General features: G+C 39.5%; 1 protein-coding gene across 3 annotated transcripts in view; it reads right to left on the minus strand.

Moving 5' to 3' along the window:
- The window catches only part of MLIP (muscular LMNA interacting protein), a 131,505-nt gene that overhangs the window by 41,097 nt on the left and 68,044 nt on the right, over nucleotides 1-22,364 (minus strand). For all 3 annotated transcript variants that reach the window (XM_069011420.1, XM_069011421.1, XM_069011422.1), the window contains 4 exons: nucleotides 21,267-21,425; nucleotides 18,560-18,928; nucleotides 10,992-12,620; nucleotides 5,456-5,527 (listed from right to left, as the gene is read on the minus strand). In XM_069011420.1, coding sequence (XP_068867521.1) covers nucleotides 5,456-5,527; nucleotides 10,992-12,620; nucleotides 18,560-18,928; nucleotides 21,267-21,425 — 2,229 coding nt within the window. The remainder of the gene's footprint in view (nucleotides 1-5,455; nucleotides 5,528-10,991; nucleotides 12,621-18,559; nucleotides 18,929-21,266; nucleotides 21,426-22,364) is intronic.

Raw genomic sequence — 22,364 nt, forward strand, 5'->3', positions numbered from 1 at the left:
ATTTTTATCAACAAAGTCTTGTCAGAAATGCCTTCCAGGTCAAGAAAGTTCTGACATGCCTAATAGCCAATTGTCCAGCAGTTAGGTCAATCGTCTGAGAGTGAGAAAAATTTGCTTCCAGGTTCCTGCTGTACGATTTCAAGGAGTGACCTGGATCTACATTTGCCATGATCAGTTCCTATAGCAATGGATTTTTGATAATACAATAAGTAAGAGTTTCCTAAAGGCAAGAACTTAAAGCTGGGTCTTCAATGTAGCTGAACACTGCCATATTTCCTCAGTTGCATTTCTTCCTTTTCAGTTAAAAAAAAAAAAAAACACAAAAACCAACCAAATCCAAAACCCAACATGCCCTCTTTTTCCTTCTGGAGGCAGAGGAAAATACCTTTTTATTTTTTTCTTTCCACAAGGACAATATGCTGCATTGCCTATAGTCTGTTTTTGTAGGTAATAGGATGCAATTACCAGGTCTTTGGAGTTTTCTAAGTGTAGCAAAACATGGAAAGACTGTTTTATTTTTTCTACATTTATTTAGAATTGAAATTATTGTTGTCTGCTTGTAATTAGTTGATAAATGCAATCCAGATGAGTCAACATTTGCAGCTCTTCCACCCATAGCCAGTCATGCCTAGTGTTTTTCAGAAGACTTGGTCAGTGTGGGATAAGCCTCAGCAGTGAAGCAGGTGTGTTTCATGACACATTCCATCACACTGGCTTGTAACATGTGTGGCACACTTCATCCCCAGTTCAGGCTGAGGGAAGTCTGAGCACCAAGTCTGTATGCCCACGTTTCCTTCCCATCCAAATGATGCTCAGATAAGGGAAATTCACCCCAATTAGCATGTAAAGCGCATATGTAGCTGGACAAATACAACAAACCCAGATTTCCCTGCATAGACCTTGCTGTAGACCAAAGACCACTGAAGTGTTAAGAGAAGACTTTTTTGGTTTGTAAATCCAAGGCCTACAACAGTTTTTGGGTTCCATCTCAAATTTTACATAATCCTTAAGATGAAGTTGGATCTGTTTTAAGAGACTGTCAACTTTCAAGGCCCTTGAAAGAAAGAGGGAGCTCATAGTCTGCTTCTGCATTGGCATATTTGGTTATTATTATAGACATACAAGGTCCTTTATCACTCTACAACTGCACAATTATTGCCTTTCTTTCTTAACATGAGGTATTCAAAGTTACGAATTTTTCTGTAGCTCCTGGAAATAAACTCTTCATCTATCCATTTTGACTGAAAGACACTGTAGTAGATATTTGATAAATACAACCTCTAACTAATAGAAACATTACTTTTTAAATAATACCCAGTTCAGAATGGAATTTTGAATTAGACTGTTATCACATCCATATAATTGTAGAACCTACACAAGAGTGAGTGTCTGCAGAAGGGTGACTCACTGTCTCAGCATTAATAAGGGCAGAAGGAATGACAGTGCCCACCTAGTCTGACTTCTTTAAACCACAGGACTACCTGGAATTACTATATGAGGAGCCAGAAAAATGTCCTGTCTTGATTTTTCAATTTTTGTGATAAAGAGCCTATTTCAGTCTCCAGCAATTTTTTCTAATGGTTAATTATTTCTTTCTGTCAAATTTTTCCTTATGCCTATATTAAACTTGCTCAGCTTCCTCTTCTAGCCAGTGGATCCTATCATCAGCTGGGCTGGAGACTTCAGTATCACAGTCTGTAGACGTGCCTCATAGCTCTGAATATGTGTGGCTGCTTACTGACCCTGGTTATCATCAACTCATTATCAGCATTTCTGCCGTCCTTGCTCGGGCACTGTGGAGCTGTACCCTTGCTGATGAGGACATTGTCCTGCCATCCTTGCTGCCATCTCAGCTCCTGACACACCTTTCCTGTGGAGCAACCCCCTCTTGCTGCTCCCTGACAGAGCCTGACCATGCTGAGGATAAGTCCCTTAAAAAGAAGTTTTGGTCTTCTGGCTGTGAAGGAAGTTACAGCCCAACCTTCTAAAAGATATCCTGGATAGGCATTTTTCTGAGCAGAGAACAGCTGATGGGAGAAACACCAGGTTCACACAAACTCAAACAGCTGGGAAGTTTGCCAGTGAGGAGATTTGATGAGATTAAGCCACTTCTGAGTTACTCAAAGTATACACATATATAGTCTATCAGCCTTTTCTTCTCTACGAATGGGCACATACTTGAACAACTGTCTTTGAGTAAGCGTACTGGAAGGTAAAAACATGTTCTAGAAAAAACATTAAGGTAATGACAGCCTAATGGTTTTATAAGCAGGAGTTGAAAAATGCCAGTTTAAATGAAAGCATCTACACAAACATAAAAGAAAACTTGAGAAAGTTAGACATCAGGAGACAATTTAGAGGGAGACAAATCATTGCACCTTACATGGCACATGAGTAGCGGTTTTCTGTCGTGGGATCTAATTAATACTACAGATGAATTGTTACTAAGATCACCCACAACACAATTCTGACTAATTTTATTTCTCATGACCACTTAAATTAAGTAATATAATTACTCACACAGTGGGAAAGAGCTGACTTCTGACAATGTGCATTTATAATTTAATCACATAGCAAAACACTTTTTTAGCACCTTAGGCTAAAAAATGTATCCTAAAAAAATGTTGTATTTCTAATCACATAACCATTATTTTAATGTTAGAAAACATCACTTATGCAGTTAAAATCTTATTGTCTTAAATCTCTCTCTTTTTAATTCTGTGCATAAAATGCTTTGCATAAAATGGGAACAACACAATTATTGTCATTGAGCTAGAATGTATCATGAGTTCAACAATTCTGAGGAGAATACTTGGATATTAAGGCTTGCTACAGTGGGCCTGAGTGTGCCATGTGACTACTTCATGCTTTCCCATAGGAGTCATACTCTAAACTCTTATCAACTAACACAACGGGACTAGTTTAGGAGCACTACGATTAGCTGCTGCTGCAGATCAATAGGAGATTGTTATCCATAATTCTCAAGATGGGAGAAAGCATGTGCTCAGGCAATGCTGAAACACACACTTAAAAAGTTAATTAGTCAAGGGTCTCTCCTGAAGGCAAATCCTATAGTAGAGAATTGATTTCTTTTTAGTACTACATGACCACTTTCACTACTGAAAGATATACTAAGGCTACAATTTTCAGTAAATCAATGGATAACCAAAGGTCTATCTAAACACAGATATCTTTTGAGTCGTTACTTTTCCTACAGATGCTGGCATCAGATTGCACAATTCAGTTTTATGAATTGGGCATAAGTAACATGCATGTTGTGAGTCAATGCCCCGGAAAGCACCAGCAAGATAAATAAAATCCATCAAAATAAATCAATTTTCTTATGAAAAAGTGCAATCAGACAGCGACATAAACCCACTAGTTCACATCAGGAGTGTGATCTTAGCGTGAATACCCTGCTCAGAGTCACCTACCTGGCTTGGGTTGCAGAGTGGTGCAGTCTCAGAGTGCACAAACAGTGCCTTTCAGGTGAAGTCAACTATGAAGTGGTACTTCAGGAGTCCACCAAATTCTTCCACCTGCTAACAGGCTTTCTGCTCAAACAAAACCCTCCCAAAATACATTCTGTAGGGGTGTAGAATCTCCTGCATTGGCTATTTTCCTTTACAGAGCCGTTTCTATTGCACCACATTGCAAGCTAAAGCAAACATAACCTTCATTAGTGCATTCAAGATTTAAGTAAGGGAAGGATCAGGTTTTATGCAAAGGTTTTAAAAAAAATCATTCAAGATTAAAAGAACATTGGAAAAGAAAGGAATGTCTCTTTTTTTCTGAAAAATAATCTGATATATAGTAGTTAACTGATAATTACTAGATCACAATCAGTAATACTTCAAGGAGACAACTATCATCTTCAGATTTTGCACGCAGTTAAATTCACACTCTCCAATAATTTTAAGCTTTGTAAAATACTAGTGAAATCAACTGAGCTGTACATGTGAATAAATATTTAGATGTGTAGTCAGGAATGCTTAGTCTTAAAGAAATTAGTCAAAGGCTAAGTTCCTCACCTAGGTCCCGAACAGAAAGCTTTTTCTGATAAAGCTACAAACTGGATGTAAGCATGATTATATCTTTAAACATGTAAGACACTTAGCTCATCGATCATCAGAGAAAATTTTTGTTAAACTTAGATATTCTTTTGAGCAAAACTAATTTGGGGAAAATATTTAGAAAATATATATCCATGGGTATTTTGAACCCTTCATGCAAGCTTAAATTTTCAATTGACTTTTAAAGTTGCATTATCTAAATAAGGACTATACAGCCCAGCCTTTGTTGGCTGTGACTTTGGTAGTAAATCAATGCACTGAAGTCTGGGGTTTGAACCTATTTGCCTGTCCTACAGAAAATGATTGCTACCTCAAACTACATACTGGGAATGGCCCACTGCCTAGCTCTTAAAGTGCTCAAGAAGAATGGAAGTTAACAGAGGTCAGAACAATGGCCAGGATGGTTCTCATAGTTTAACAAGGCAGCTGGTCAAAATTGCATATTTTGGGATGTTAAATTTACAGATATAAGCACAGCTGTCCAATAATCATTAAGTGACCAAGATCTACTGACTGTCAGGTCCCAGAACAGCAGTGCTCTATAGCCGCCGGGACGGGGCTGTGGCTCAGACCAGGAAGCCGTGACAGCTCCAGAGAGCGTCCTGCAAGGGACAGTCCCTCAGAGGTCTGCGGCGATCCCTCGGCCGCCGGGGTGCCTCTGCAGGGGGGTTGTCTCAGCAGGCTGTCAGCCCTTTAGTGATTCAGCGGGAGTGACTTCAGCTCTTGTTCTGTGAGGCAAACCCCAGGCTGGACCGGGAGGAGAGAGACGAGAGGCTCGTATGGCAGCTCCGCATGGGGCATCCGCACCTCTACGAAGAGCAAGGCCAGGGACGAGTTCTCCACGTCAAAGGGGGAAGAGGGCTAGATCTTATAGGGATACAAGGGTGGGTGTGAGAAGGTAGAAGCCAATGGGTTACAAGGAATCTACATAGGGTCTCCCAGAGGATCGTGGTTCTTGTTTTCTCTCATCCTCACCGCTAAGTGCTGCCTTTTCCAAGGGGAGTCTGCTGGGAGGTTATGCAATCTCCTTATCAGCAGGCCTCCCTCCACGGCAGGGGCTGGGCGTGCCCCGCAGTGCTCCAGACACTTTCCAATAACAAAACAGATTTGGAGATGTTGCCATAAAAGGCATTTCCTTTAGGAGACTGGGATTTTTTCCTTTTTTATAGTAAACTGCTTTTCAGAAATTCAGAGTAGTGAAGTCTTTGATCTTCAGTGAAAGTGGTTGACCCTGAAAAATGGCTGGAATTATAATCCTGAGTAGTTAGTCGCCAGAACTTACATTCTGCAGTATCCCCCAACAGAAATGTCAGAGTTTGTACATAAAGGTGAATGGTCTCAAATATACAATGCAATGCTCATGTCTTTGAGCAAACACTAACCTTCTGTTCCATAAGCAATGTGTTTGTAGGGATTGCTGCAAATGCCTTGTAGCTTGTCTTGATCTTGTACTGCTAAAAGGGTAAACCAGAAAGCAGGAAGAGAAGTAAAACAGGGTAGAAGAGGGAGAGAGAGGGAAGAGAGGGGAAAGGTACGACAGAATGAAAGACAATTCCAATCATCTTGCAGACACGTTGCAACAAAACAATGCTTACATATTTCCTAGAAAAGCTATTTCTTAAAGAAAATACTGTGTTTCTGTTAACATTTTAAAGTCATGTAATGTACGTGTTTTGATCTTAGGAATGAGGTAGGACAAAGCAAATTCCCTCTACCTTACATCTTCCAAAGGAAGTTGAGCTTATAGCTTCCAAATTAAGTTTAACCACTTTCTGCTGACTACCACCCTTAAATGAGTATCATGAGAGGCTGTACGTTTTTTTTCCAATTTTTCTGGTGATTTGGTATGAAAATGTGCAACTATTAGTGTCAGTACATCCACCTCAGCAATGGTTGCTGAGTGGTGTGATCCTGAACCACAAAATCAGAGGGATTTCTGTGATTGGCTCTCATGAGAGTGATTATGATCCTTAAATGCTGAATTGCTTGTATGAGTGGATAGAACATTTAAATCTTGATGCAGCTTTTCATCTCCTGAATAAATAACTCTACCAACCAAACAAAATAAGAACAGGAACTTTCATACTCTTACAATGCTTACAGAACTGGCACTCTAAACCATACAAAATGTATGGGTTTGGGTAGGAAAATTCTAATATCAACCTTAAAAATTATTATTTTCAAATAATTTATATTGTAGAATATATTACTTTGCCTGGTTATTTTTAGCTCTTTACAAACCATATTTTTTACATTTTCATTGCAAATGTACAGGCTGAATTCAGTAACTTTTAAAAGATTTATGAGGTTCTATACTTATATGAGTTCAAGAGCTAGGATTCTTAATCACAACTGTTAAATTTTTTTTATTTTTATTATTATTGTTATTATTATTATTACTATTATTATTATTATTATGTAGATATTTGTTACATTGTTCCCTTTCAGGCAACAATCTAAAAAAAAATCATAAATTCACACAAGAATAGACTTTTAAGTTAGTGTTTGATTACTTCTATGATAACCAGCCAGAAATAAAGTTATTTGTTAATCAGGTCAGGTTTTTTAATGTACCATTACCGGCAACAGTAAATACTGGTGGTTATGAGATAACAGTCTGAAAGAGCATGTTTTAATTTTCTTTATATCTACTAAAAGTCTTGATGACAGCAGAGTGGGCAAAATTTTAACTCAGATAAGAAATTTATCCGCACACCTATCTTGAAATAGTGTAGGACACGACCTTTTAATTCTTTCTGTACATAATATTGTTTGCTTTTGACTTCACTCATTCTTAGTGAGGAGCTGGAGAATGAGTCATTCAAGAAGTCAGTAATCACAGCAATCATATTGAATTAATATCTTGACAAAGCAGATGAATACAAATGCTGGAACTGAACTTTTCTCTATTTTTTGGTGAGAGGGGCTTTAGATCATGGGATAGTAATTCATATATGGTTTAGTGATTCTAACTTGGATGTCTACCATTCAGGCTCTTCAGTCAACACGAGTGCTTTTTATGATCATGGGAATTTCTGTAGAATTAATCTCATCCCAAACTAGGCAGCTAGAACGGTAAAATAAAATCATCTTCTGAAGACACCATGTTCTCTCCATTAGCTGTAATAGAATCACCTAAACTGTGCTTGGATGTGTAACATTCAAATGTCAAAAGTCATGTGAGTTGAATCCTGCCCTTTGAACATTTAGACAGCAACACTGCATACCTCCATAGATATATTTATGCATATACAAAAACTATATGCATAAGAGATAAAATACTGATCACTGAGATGGAAGACCAAATTCCAAATATTAAAACAGGCATATTCACAAAATATATCCTTGTTTGATTATAATTGATATTCAGCTAAAAACTGTATAATTGAACATGTGAAATACATGAAATACGTCTTCACTAGCACATAGGCTTTGACATGGTGAAATGAGCATCATATATGAAAACTATTATCACTTTGACATTAATTGTACTATTATATGAACTAAACAAAGACATAAGAGACTGTTAAAATGTAAAAGTTTCTATACTGCTTTCATGTGTTTCATGACTTCCAGATACTGTAGAACTAGTGAGCAATGTGCTATTTTCACAGGTTTGAGATGAGTGCAAAGTCTTTAATTCAGTTTCTCATCTCTATAAATATGTTTCTTTGCACATTATTTCATGTTTTTTTAAATTATTTTTTCAAGGCCTAAATACATTTAACAATCTGCTTCACAGGAATCTAGCAGTAATTTTAAACAGCCATGGATAGTTAGGTCTGCTGACCTGCACCATGGTACAGCCAAAAGCAAAACAATTCCAACATCAAAGCTCGGGTAAATGTCAGTCTGGGGAGTTTGGGGGAAAATGTCCTTGTGTTTTTGTTCAAATGATCACCTAAGACACCCACAGGGCGTTGCAAAATGTGCTAGACATGCACTGTAAAGGCTTACAATCAGTGACCAACCACAGTAGCACAGAGCTCCACCTGAATAATCTTTCCTGCTTTATGGTAGCTTTTGCAGCTGTGCTGAGCTCCATGTTGCTGAAGTCAGTTTGTTCCCCAGCTGTTCTGGGTAGATCTATGTGCAATCCTGAGCTACATTCAAATAGGAAAAATCAAAGAATATGTAAGAATGATACACCATGAAATCACTACAAAGTTTTTTCAAACCAGAAAGCCAGAAGTTGTTATTCTAACAACTGTTCCTTGTTGAAACAAATTTATCTGTCCCTACTCTGTCTCACCATCCATTTTGCTATATTAGGTCCATGAGGACACTATCAAAGTATCTACAAAGCCTAGGGAGAGGGCTTTTATTTCCTGGGGTCACCCAAACTTCACACTTTGCACTGATCTGTGGATTTATGTTTATATTCACTTTGCAAAACATTCCTATTTTTAAATCATTAATGAATATAAACCATGGGAAAGCATATGCTTATATATACATATACTAACAGTTAAACAAATGGATAGGTTATGAATAGGTGCATGTCTGAATTCTGGTTTAATAGATGTTGGTTTAATATGTGTCTTAATGTTGCTGCAATGACTGTTGAAGCAACATTAAGGTTGAAAAATTACACATGCCAAATTATACACACCAAAGGCAAGCACTCCTAGATGCTGTCTTTTTCCATGTTCACTTAGCACATTCATACATGAAAAGATCTTGTCATGCATCAACAATCATCAGATGAAGCAATCTGCTTTTTGCCTGGTTATAAAGTTGAGCTGATTAGTACTAAAGAGACCTAAATGCTGCTTAGGATGTTAAAGTTGTCTCTCCTCAAAACTTTTCCTTTTTTTCTGTGGAAATATACAGAGTATATAGTATATACTTATATATAGTATATAAGTATATACTATAGTATATAGTTTGACACTGGAGTATCACTGGACAGCCTGCTACCATTAACACATCAGCAACGTTCATTGAGCTGTGCCATAATCTAGGGATGGAAATAAGTGAGAGCAGGAGGGGGGTGTTGAATGCACAGTATCATTAACTGTAGATGAGGTCTCAGACTCACATTTTAAAGCCATGAGAGAGCTTTCCTGCACTGAATACCCAGCTGTGTTAGATTTAGATACTTTAGGTCTTCCACATCTCCAGTTGAGTCAGCTTTGTCTACATGATTAAAAATTAGACCAGACTAATGGTCCAAGTGTGTTATACTGGTGGACATTCTCCCAGTCTCCATGGAATGGTGGGGCAGTTTCAAAAGTGCCACCATATTGCATGATAAAGCAGAATTAGTAGGAAAAGGGACAGTAGGAAAGACAGAAGGAAAGATAGAAGGAGTATAACAACCTCTGCAAATATAAGCCCAGGCAATAGCTCTGTGTCACAAGCAGAGCATTTCCTTACTGCCTGAGACCTCACAGTGCTCAATGCACCAACTAGTAGGAACTGCAACTGTTTTGCAGTCGGCAGGCCTGGTTGTGCCTTACAGTTTGATCTCAGGGGCTTTTTTCTTGGAATTTCTACAATTTCATATCTCTTTTTTTGTTTCATTAACTAATAATGATAGGGTGTAACAACACTGTACAGCTCTGCTTGGCACAATGGTTCCTCTTGGCTTGTTTGGATTTTAAAAGAACCATTCATGACAGTTGCTACTTTGTGCCGATTTTAACCTCTCATTTCCAATTAACATTTTTAAGTCACCTCCTGCCATGGCTAAGCTGTTAGGAACACATCTGACACAACTTGATCTGGTGGACCAGGCTGTAATTTTGTGCTGTGAGCAAATAAATCAATAAACTATGATAGACTTTCTGTGATGGACAGAGCTCAGATATGAGTTAGAGGATGGGAACACAGCACAAGGGAAGCCCAGAGTGCAAAGATAAGATAAAAGAGGTTGGAAAGCCTCGTGCAGCTCTGATGCCTTCTGCAACTAACTCTTCCTTTTTGCACAGCAGCTCTCTTGTTTTCACCTACCTGCTGCACATTTTTGGATACCCTTCCCTTCCCAGTCTTGAGATACATCTTTAAATCTACAGTGCGCCTGGTTCCCAAGCCCTCCTGCAGCAATTGCCATCATTGCTTATTCTCACTCTGCGATAGCTCTCCTGCCTTTGGGTGGATGACAAACAGCAGGAGCATGGCTGATCTGCCAGGTGTGAGACTTTTGTATTTGCAGTAGTTCATGCTGTAGGAAGCTTGGCTTTTTTTCCCCCCTCATCCTCTGTCTAGAACAACAAGATCAGATAAGTACCAAAGATAGAAGAGTACAAAAGAAAGGGAAGAAGCAGGAGTCTGTCCTTATCTTCCCTTGCTGGCCCTTGGCCACAAAGTCTTTGCTCAGGCTGAGCTCATTAGTGCATCTGGGCTGGTCCCAGGGTGGCTGGGGTGAGGAAAGCCTCCTGGGAAGTGAGGAGGGCAGGTGGGATGAGGTGCTTGGGAATCACTTACTCCTGGAACATCTAGTTCATATCAATTAGATTAAACTGCTTCTTGCTCAGCCCTGCTCCTAAGATCACCACACCTCTATTACTTTCCCTGGGAACACATATGGATTTACTTTAGAATGGGGTGAGTAGAACATTCCTCATGGTTGATTTTTGACACACCAGGATTTTAGGCAAGCTCCACAAATATGTGTACCAAATGTACCAGAGCCACTGGACACAAATCCATCTTTAGTAGTAAATCATCTCACTCATGAATCTTCTTTTTTGTGCTAAAGGATTCCTACACCATCTTCTCCATAATACAGAACACATTGCTAGCAATTTGAAGGGCAGGATTTCATTTTCACTATCTTCACTATTAATACAAAACCTGTGGCTTTTCCACATTTTTTTCACGTCCCATTTATTTTACTAGTATTCTGAAACGTGGACATGATTTTTCCCTACAGGGACAAAGAACTATTGTAAAATAAGCATGCACCAAGAGTACCTTGGGTTTGATGTTTTCATGGTCAGGAGGCACGGAAAAAGACTGTGGCGAAGTCAGCTCTCTGGGTCTTGATGGTAGTGTGCCTGGTGACTTGTCTGAGATGGGAGATCTGCACTTTAACACGGATGAGGTGGCAGAATGCTCAGGTCTTGGAGAGGAGGAGTTAGACCTAAAATTTGCTCGTACCAATGAAGAATTAAATTGCAGTGGATGGGAATTAATACTACTCATTTGTGGAACCAGTGGGGTAGAGTGAGGCTGTGGGAGAGACCACTGCTCTGAGATGCTAGAAGGGGTAGGAGAGGAGGCACTGATCTCCTGAACAGATGTTTGGGATGAGTCTGATTTAGATCTAGAAGCTGAGTGCAAAAGATTTGGGGAAGGAGATGAGTGTTTTTCTAGGGTGGGAGACAATGCACCACTAAGATTGGTAGAAGAAAGCAAAGGGTATGACCGGCAAGTAAAGATGGGGGAGTAAGTGTGTACTCTGTGAGACTTCTGAGGGCCCTGGGACCTGGAGGCAGAATACCTTGGCCCTTCTGGAGAAGGAGAGGTGGGGAATGCTAAGGAAGAGGGAGCTGGGGCACAAGGAGGAGGCAGTGAAGACTGAATATCTGGAGAGGCAACTGATCTTCTGTGGGAGGAGACAGGGGATGACAGAGAATTTCGGAAGTCTGGAGAAAGTGATTGAACTGGAAGGTGCTTTTTAGGAGAAAGGGACCTTGCTCGAGGGGTGGGATGTGGCTTGGAAGGTAGAAGCAGATGCTGAGCCCATCCTGAAAGCCAATAATCCTCTTTGTTGGGAGAATCTAGGCTTATAGGAGGGCTTAAAACAGATTTTTTGGGGGTTGGGGGAGTTGTTTCGAACTTTTGATCTATTGCAAATGTTGATGAACTAAGGGAGCTGGGGGAAAATGTGGGACAAGAAGCAGGAGAAAGTGGTCTCTGCTGAGAGGAGCCTGATCTCAAAATAGCAGTTAAGAGAGTCAGTCTGGTTGGCAGAGGGGATTTGACTCCTGACTTGGCTGAATTTCCTCTGGATAATGTTTGTGAGCAAGGCTCATTTATACTACATATGGTCGAAGAGGACCCATAAAGAGAGGGTGGAGACAAAGGTTTAGGGCTAGGACATAATGAATGTGTTATTATATGTACAGGGAGAGTAGACAAAGCATTCAATCTTTTGGAAGAACTGGGGGATATAGACTGAGCTAAAGATCTTTGAATTTCAGTTGAACGTGGAGGATTGGAGGAAAGACTTGAGCTCCTTGCAGGAACAGAGGATGTGGAGAAGCCTCCCATTTTGCAAACACAGCCAGGACTATAGAGACTTGGTGTTTGTAGGTTATCAGACAATTGAGGAGCGGAGTACCAACTCTTTGATGCAGAAGAGGATATTTTAGACATTGAGGGAGATGAACTATGGGAAACAGACTGAAAGTAGAGAGATGAGTCTTGCTTAGAAAACCCGGTTGCTGACTGCCAGTTGTTACAGGACTCGTCCAGCGAAGAGGCTTGATTCATGTTAACCATGGCACCGCACGCTACTTTCTGATTAATTGGAGAAATTAAGTGGACAGCAGGTGGTTTAGAGGAAAGATGATCAGAGGTGGAAAGAGTAGAAATTAACTGGAGGGAAGAAAAAAAAAAAAAACAAAACAGAATTGTTAATATAGGTGGAACCTGTGGAACTGTTAAACACCCCACATTTCAGTCCTGTGGTCATGCGTATAGGGTTTCCATTAGTACTGCTGTGTGGATTAAAAGCATAGGGTCGTTTTCAGCTTGGGCATACAGCCTGATGGACAAGGTTCTCGTGGGGGGGTGACTGAGGCAGACAAGCTGTGGGGTACTTTGGGTTTATGACACCCCAGTTTTGTTGATATAAACAAGGTTCAAGGCCACAGTATTTTTTATTTTAGGTAAAACCCAAGACAGTTGTGCCATGAGTGTCTGGAATCATGTGATGGCATCCACATAAAATAAACACAACGGAAGGTAAAAAAAATGCAATAGTGTCCCCTATCAATTTTACAGTTCAGTGGAAAGCAGCCTTTCTGAAAATGGGATTCAAGCCAAGTGCTCTTTTTCTCATTCAGTAAACAACTCCTTCTGCAGCTCTGTGATATCAGAATGAGAAATTTGCTTGGAACAACTTAAATCAGACATCCAGTTTGCTTTTCACTTCTCCTGTCATTCACAGAGCAGAGCTTTTGACAGTTTGCAGGCATGTAAGAGTCCTTATCCCCTTCTCCACAGTCTTTCGATACACTAATAAAACAGTAATGAGCTCTTTCATGAGTGTCTTTTTTCTTGGGTCCATTCTAATTAGGATTTGTCAAAACTAATTAGAGCATACAAGTATATTATCAACCTGTTATACAGTTTCATGCTTCTAAAGAAAGAAATTCTCTCAAAATCTTCCAAGTTATTATAATGCTGAAATTAAAAACTGAGGTATACACAATATAAATAAAACATATCAGTGTGAAATAGTAAGTTAAGTCAACTGTAAAACCAAAAGGATACAAATTGTCACCTAACATTTGACTGAGCGATTTGAAAGCAGGGAAATTGACTCTAATTCCATCAAACTTGATGTAAATATAAGAACACCTATTTAACTATTGTTAGATACCCTGAAAAGATTATGCAGCTCTGTAAAAGACAATTATACCCTTCAGTTTCAACACACAACTTGCTCATGGCTGTGGCTCAGCCTATGAATTATATTTTTAATACATATGTCTTGCCCATAATAGAGAGGAATGATGATGATGATGATTATGATTAGTATTATGTAATATATCATTGATATATAACAAAATAAAAATAAGAACAAAACAACTAATTTTCAAGTGAGAGCACATGCTGGAAGAAGCTGTGACAGAAGAGCAAGACTTAAAAGCTTTCAAGGGCAAAACTATGCCTAAATATGGGCTAAATACACACTTCAAAACCCCATTAGCTCTTAGAACTTAAAATCAGTGGGCTCTTCCTGCTAAATTATACCATACAAAAAGCAAGCCTTTTAAACCAAAGACACTTTCTGTATAAGGTAACTTCAGAAAAGCCAGGTCAGTGCTTTGATTTATAGGAATAAACACAAAACATATGAATGCCTTTACAACCACACTGACTTCCCCTTGTTTTACACATTTGTTAAGGCATCCCATTTCAAAGTGGAAAGGCAATGGATGAATACAGGACAAATATTGGAATATAAAAATTAATGTTGTTTATATCATTGTACATATATTCTATTGGATTGAGAAATTATGACTCTTGCTCAAAAAGCTGCTAATTAAGAAGAAGAAAAATACTGGAAATTGAGATTAATTTACCAGTATTTAATAATTATTAAAATTATTATTAAATATGTCATGAAAAATAAAATTATTTAACGAGTTAAAAAGCAGTGTGGTAATAAATCTGATAAATTGAAGCAGCCTCCTGAATTTAATAATGAATTCGGGAAGTTGATCAACTACCAAAACAGAGCTGGGGTGTGAAATCTCTATATTTTGAAATGGAATAGATAAATTTCCCTTACAAAGAAAACAGATTAAAAGGAAATGAGGAATAAATATGAAACTTCATAATAAAAGCACAGGATGTGCAATGACTTCTAATTAGTTAAAACTCAAGAAGGAAGATTTATAAGCAGCTACAAAAATGTTCATGATAGCAGATGACAAATATGCTCCTGCAGGTAAAATAAAGACATTTTGCAGTATTCTTCATGTTTAAATACCACTGAACATTTACATGCTGAGCTAATTGAGCCATTAATCAAGTCATCAGAAATGATTTTGCTGTTGTAACACAGTATTAATAACCACATCTACAGATGATCAACCTCTTATTTACAGGATCAGGAAATCATAATCAAAGTGGGTTGGAAGTGACTTCCAGAGGTCATCTAGTCCAGCCTCCTACTCAAAGCAGGGCTCTCACCAGTGCCAGTGGGTCAGGTCAGCTGTGGCCATGTCTCACCCAGTCTCCCGAGCTCTGATGGAGCTCCAGCACCCCCAGGCAGCCTGTGCCAGTGCTGCACCACCTCCCACTGAGGAAGCTGCTTCTGATGAGCAGCTGGGATCTCGCACGCTGCAGTTTGCAGCCATTGCTGCCTCACCTGCCACTGCAGAGAGGAGTTTGGCTCTGTCATGTCTGCAACTGCCCTGCCAGTGGTCCTGGGCAGTTTCTAGATGCCTCCTTGGCTGTCTCTTGGTGGGAGTCAACAAAATCAGCTCCTTCAGCCTCAGCTCACATGTGCCCCAGACATTTACACCTTTGTGCTGTACCCCACTCCCTTCCTCACATCTCTCTTGAATTTGAGGGTTGCTGGCCACCAAACTGACCATGGTTTTACAGTTGCAGCCTCAACAGTGCCAGTAGGTGAGATATAATAACGTCCCTCAATCTGTGGATTTTTCTTCTGTTCAGTTTCTCTACTTTGAAACTTTCCTGTAGGTGAATTGGATTGGTGCAGAAGAAGTGAGTGACCAAAGTAGATTTGAGTTGCTTTGGTCTGTGATTCAACTGCAAGTCTTTTGCTCTTCTCAGGAGCATCTCAGATAAACATTTCCCAAAAATGTATGAAGAAAGTTGAAATACGTGGCAAGGTTACATCAGCACAAAGGGATAAAGGCACTTGAAAAAGATGTTGATGCCTTGTAGATAATCATTCCAGAATTATCAAAGTGGACATAATATTAGTATTGAGCTTTGCCCAGGAGACCTTCAGCACATTTGAAATGGCAGAACTGAGTTGGACACAAGGCAAATGGTCATTCTGGTGAGGTCACATTGTTTTGGAAGGGCACAAAAGATGTGGTTGGCTATACCAGCAAGACCCTGAAAGATGTGCTGGTCAAACAGGAAAAGGGGAAAGAGTGTGCAAACTGAGAGTCCAAAATGCAGAAATCATGTCTGAGTGAATCATGTCTTCAATGTAGACCTGATTCTGGGCCCAGCTAACCATGCTTTGATCTCAGTAGAATCTGCTTATAGATAGGAAAAAATAAAAACAAATTACCTACAAAGACTGCAACCTCAGAACCAGAAAGCCACAAGGAAGCACTGGAAACTGTGGAAAACTTAACAAAATTCCTGGAGACAACACAGTAAATCAGACTGTGAGCTGAGACCCAATTAATATAAATGCTATTTAGAACAGTCCATTTTCTGCCAACAAGGAAGGTGCATTGTCCAAGCAATGGCAGGAGTTTGTAGGGACTCCTGACTTACTTGTCTGGAAAAGCCAAACCAGATGCCACTCAATGGACAGAGGAATGTCAAGTGACTTCGAGTAACTGAAACTCCTTTTGGTTACTGATCCCCACAGTGAGTCAAGAAATTTCTCCAAGTTGAGCTCGTGCCCTGACATTGAGGGAAGCAGACACCCTGCTCAACCCAAAGGGCAAATTCCCAAAGGCAAGAGTCAGTCTGACTCTCTCTTGCATGGCTAGACTCTTTTTAACATAAAAATAGAAATGGCAGAAAATCCCCCAACACAATATATAAACATTAAACTATTATCAAAAGGTTCAAAATATGACCAGAATAACAGTTTATTTTTTTCAGATTTTGACTATAGCGTGGCATTTTCCAACATCAGTCAGGACTTTTACGTCTCACAGAACAGAAACTTCCTTTTTTTTAATTCCTTCCTTTTTTTCACAGAGCAGAAACTTCGTTTTATTTTTTCTTTCCTTTTTTTCTTTCATTTAAACTAAGTCAGAAATTAATGAAGCTGAATGAGCCCTCTGGGTCAGTTAGAGTGATCCCTCCTGCAACACAATGCTCCCCAATACTGGTCCTTGCTTTTTTCACATCTGACAGGAAACTCATTGTCTAATTATGCTGTTAAATTAACATAATGTTGTATGCAATAACTCTTAAAAGGGACATGATACTGCCCTTATAATCCATGAACTGAAAAGATAGCCCATATATGGAATCAGTCTTACAAAGGAAATGTACCAACAGATAAACCATGCATCTATTTAATCTTTTCATAGTTTTCCTTCATTTCAGAACTGATGATCTTTCATTAGATATCAAGTCAGAAAGAGTGATGCCTACAGAAACTCCATAGAATCAGAACAACAGTGAAAGGCAGCTTGGTAAAAACATCCATTTATTAAGCGATAGAAAGGGCTAAAGATACTGAGATAATAAAGACTGTGGAAGTAAGGTCTTGAAAACTTGTGACTAAGGAATAATGACAAGATATACAATTACTATATTACATACTGCCTCTCTTCCTGTTCAGGTGAATAGTTAGCAAAGTTAGGCTTTATTTCGTGTTCTGTGCAATCTTTATCTTCTGTTACCTCACCAGCCAAAACCCTCTTTACTTGCCGAGTCACCAGAAGCTTAAGAAAGATTCAACATAGGAACTCTTCCGTATAGTATTCCAAAATTCACACAATTTCTGTAAAAGCTTTTCAAAAAATCACCAAAGTAAGCCTGAACATTACTAAAGTAAATTTGTATTTCCTCAAGACAAGTATTCTCTTACAGGCTGCTTCCTCTATGTATGCTTACCTATGCCTTTAACCTTCCTCATGGAAAATTCTCACTGACTTCACTGGGAGTTTCTCTGAAGAAATGAACATTTTGTACTTCTGTGAATCCCAAACCAGAGTGGATTTCTTATTCACAATGTCTTCAATCAAAAATTTACACTGAATTTGATGAAAAATTGAGTGGCAAAAGTATTTCAGCACAAGCTAGGAAATCCTAATCATTTTCAGAAACAAAGTAGCCATGCTTAATGTTTGTTTTCAAATTATCAATTAAGAATTGCATTTTCAAGGTCAAAGGAAATGCCTGAATTAATTTCATGTGAGAAGGATGTTGTTATTTTGCTAAAAGTAGAATTTTCCATTGCAAACACACCCTTCAATATAGATCAGTGTTCTTTCCAAGATGGGAGACATTAACTTTTCATGCAGTAGCTTTGATTGATGCATTTGTAAATGAAACATTTCAAAGACCCTTTTTGGAAATGCCCCAGGGAGAATTTAAAATTTAATCATTCAATAAATACACCTATAAAGATTCACAAAAAACGGAAATTTCATCTTCATTAGTTCTTTACACCTGTGCAAAGTCAGGTGTACCATCCAACAATCAGAATAATAGGATTTTTTACAGCCTCTTTCTCTTGCATAAAAGGCTGCAAGAGGTGCTGAGAAAAAAAAAGAATCTAGTTCTGGGAAGTCTGATGCTAATAATTCAAATGATCTCAAGGCTCTATTGATTTCAATTACCCCACCCAGTTTAGACTAGCTAGGAAGCTAACATCTCCTGATTAACTTGCTGTCATGATGAACTGCTCTTAAATGAAAGAATACATCTGCCCTATCTGCTCCACACAGACACCAGAATCATATGGAGAGGCAGCAAGTCAGAAGGGTTGGGCCACCTCCTTAAGGTCCAAATGTTACAGAAATGGCCAATGAAAATGCTAATTAAAGAACAAATTGACCAAGCTGCTGTACAAACTGCATATCCTGAAAGGTTTAGAAAGCAAGGGTTATCACTAAAGAGCTTGTTACCTGATGTTTTTGTGGATCAGTAGTACCATGGGAAAGTGCAGCACCTGGAAGGTGCCCATCACCAGGAGGTTTCCCCGCCCCAGTGCCAGGGGAAACATGCGACGTGGTCAGCAGCTGAGCACTGATGGGACCATAGCCATTGGAAGGCTGATGGACGTTGTTCGAGGCTGCAGCTACTTCATCTTCATCACCAGAGTCCGTAATCAGGATAAACTCAGCCTTAAACAGGTCATTCTCCTGCATTTCTCCTTTGCTTGAATTACACCCCAGGAACCGGAAAGCCGTTCGGGTGCTGTCTGTACAGACAGTGGACACACAGTCTTGTTTGGCCCCACTCTTTAAGACCAGCTCATCAGAGACTGTGTCAGACTGCAAAAGATACAAGGAAAAAAAGCCAAATTAACTGCATTTTATTTGGGTTCCCCAAAATGTGAAGTAACTTTGGCTTTCAGTAGTGTCTGTCTCTGCACTACTAAAAGTGCAGTAGGCAAAGGAAGAATTTAGGCATGAGTACACAGCAGAAGCCACTTCCCCAGGGAGTCCCAGCTTCCAGCCCCCCAGCCAATGCTGTGGGGGCTGCCCTCCCAGCAACTCACAGAGCAACAGGGGGCACTGAGCACAGCGATGGCCCGAGACAGGGCCGGCGCAGGAACCGAGGAGGAGGGTGCAGTCAAGCCGAATGAGCTGTCAGACCTGACTACACCAGACACGATGGGAAGGCACCCCGACTGCGGGATCCACGGAGCAGACAATGCTCCTCAGAGGAGTCTGACAGACTAATCTGGGACAAAACCTATACATATTAATGAAGAAACAAAGGCCCTTAAGACAAGGCATTCTCTGAAGAGAGCATACAGACTCAGAGGTCAGAGAGCTTTACTGTATGTTCAAGTTTTGCAGCACAGGCCACAATTGTTCTTCATATTTTCTGCAATTTCCACATCCAGTATGTGACTTCTCAAGTACACTTTGGATGAAAGCAGGAATAGGGCAAACTGCACATATGACACACATATCATTAAATTATTCAAAATCGAAACTACTATTGTAAATCATATTTCCCTCAGAGGAGGAATCAGGTAAATGAATAGACATACTGTGTACTGCAAGAGGAAGCCTCCAGATGGGGCTCATATTTGAGTGCTGCTTGAGGAACAGGGTAATTACAAATTTGCACTGCACTTGCAGCTTCATGAATCCTGGAGTTCAGTTCTTTGAAAAAATACTGGACCACAAAGGGGGATATCAGCATTATGAGTTTGACAGTGTTCTTTTGATTATCTGGTGTTGGTTGTTGAAATATTGTTCAGGTCCTAGACATTTTAGAATAGGGACTAATCTGTGCTATGAAGGCCTCACAACTGCATCAACTGCCAGAAAAGTTTCCTCTGTCTACAGAGAAATACACAGGGATGGATGACAGGAAGACCTGATTCTGCTTTATCCGGGGCATTACTTCTAATAAAACCTGTACTGAGCAGCTGTAAATGTAACTAATGAGTTAAACAGCCTGAGGATAATATTCCAGTCAATGTCTCTTCAAATACATCCATCCTTTGTCCAGACCTAGCCCCTTTTCTCTCAGATAGGACACTGAAATGCTGGAACATGTTCAGGTCAGAGGGCTGTGAACTACTGTGAAAAGTTTTTTACATGGAAGAGCACCCAGAACTGCAGCCCTATTACGGTGTCCCACAGCCATAGGGAGGAAAGGAGAGATCCAACAGGCAGGAATTGTGCAGCAAGATTGATTTTTTTAATTGTTTTACGAACTCTTTTATAGACATTTTTCTTCATAGTCTAATTGGTCAAAGGATCAGCCACCCCTTGGGGTGATTGGCTAAAATCCTAAAACATCCATTGTCAAAATATTTTTCTACTGTATTATAAACAAAGCTCTGAAAGGTCGCAGGTGTTCATAGTTTATAGAACTCTGCTAATATCTTCCGTGAGAGAGAAAAGTATCTCACGGGACTGGAAAGAAGCAAGAAAATTCTTGCTAGCAGCAATATTGTATCCACACAGCCCCAGCAATGTCCCAGGGAAGGAGCTGTTACACAAAACCAGAATTGCCATAAGCATTAATATTAACCTGAGAGTTGAGGTAGCTTTTCAAGCAGCATGGAATAAAATAAGAGGGCATTAAGTGTTGTGAGGCAGGAAAGGAATAACAAACAAAGGGTTGACTAAAGGAAGGAGAACCAGGAATGTTGGGCGGCTGGCTACACCATTGCAGGAAATCACAGGGACAAGCTTTCAAAAATCAAAAGCTCGCTTCCACTTTGATGCATTACTATGCAGTTATGAATAGGACTGGCACCTTTTTTGGAAGCCACAGCACTGGCATTTGCTGAAACCAGGATCCAGTGAACAACTACTGGTCAATTTCCATGTGATAACACTCCTTGCATGCCACCCTTGCTGTCATGAAGATCAAGAAGGAACTCCCATCATCTGCCATTGCATGACTGACAGAGGACAGAATTGAGATGATCAAGGGTTTCCTTCCAATATAAACTCTGCCAAAGGCAAAGCAAGCTATTGAGCAGACACCTGCCTTCTCTTGCACAATGATTCCACATCTTGGTAATTAAACCAAGCACAAGCCAAGAAACCATTCAAGGGAAAGAGCTTCAGTTCAGCAATGCTCAGAATAAAATTTTCTTTATCTTTTGAAGAAGTGGAAACAATGCAAACAAAAATCTACCTTATTTACAATATTTAGGTTGCTCAGATCCTTTGGATCCTCTGGAATTGTCACAAGGAACTTAGAGATATCCACAACCTCAAAATGAGTTGGAAGTTGTCCAATGGATGGTACAAACGTGAAGGTCAATGGTTTGGTTCCAGATTCTTGAGAAGTGACCTACAAAACACAAAATTAGTTCAAATTCTTTATCCAAATAAAGATGATTTTTATCAGAGTTGAGGTAACATGAATAACATGAAATAATTAATCTACATAACTTACATGTCTGTTATTAACTATACTGGTGTTTGCTTTGGTGGTTTTTTTAAATTGGGTAATTGTGTATTAAAGCCTTATTTAACAAACAAAATGCTGCCTTGGTTATACTCATCAACATTCTATATATTCTAGTGGTGTGGCACAGCAGACAGAGGAACTTTTGTTTGATAGCTTGCTATTCTTTCAATTTTCCATAACAAAATCAGAAAACTATATTCAATCCACTTCAAGGCTGTTTTTATCTTTGTTTAACTCCACTTTAGTAGGACAACAATTCAATTATACCAGTGTATCTGGGCAAATAATAGCCCCTAGAGTATTTGCTTAACAACTTAAACCAAATAGGAAAAACCTTTGCTCTGCAAAAAAAAAAAAAAAAAAAAAAAAAAAAAAAATCACATTTACTAATGCAAATGCAGCTAATTCTGAGCAATATCTGGAATTAATTGTGATTCAAGTATCTTCTCCATTTTCTTTGAGCTATTCAGCCACATGCACCAACTAATTGCTTGTCTGTCTGCTTATTTCTCCCTCCCCCTGTTGCCCTCTCAGTAGGATTGTGTACATAGGGCCTGAACGCACCAAACACAAGAAAGACTAAACAGAGGCAATTTCACCTAAATGTTCAATTTTATCACAGTGCTCTCCTATCACTTCCATCTCCTTCACAGGAGATGGAACAGGAAAAAGAAGTCCACATCATTGTAAAACTCTCAGTTGCTTTGCCAGACATCAGGAAGAGGAACTGCACATGCCTTCGCAAGGTAAATAGAGGGAACCACACCCCAAACCACTGAACCTGACATGCTGACTTTCCCACTACTTGTTGGTGTAAAA

The sequence above is a fragment of the Aphelocoma coerulescens genome, chromosome 3 (assembly GCF_041296385.1).
Source record: "Aphelocoma coerulescens isolate FSJ_1873_10779 chromosome 3, UR_Acoe_1.0, whole genome shotgun sequence".
In the NCBI taxonomy this organism is placed as follows: Eukaryota; Metazoa; Chordata; class Aves; order Passeriformes; family Corvidae; genus Aphelocoma; species Aphelocoma coerulescens.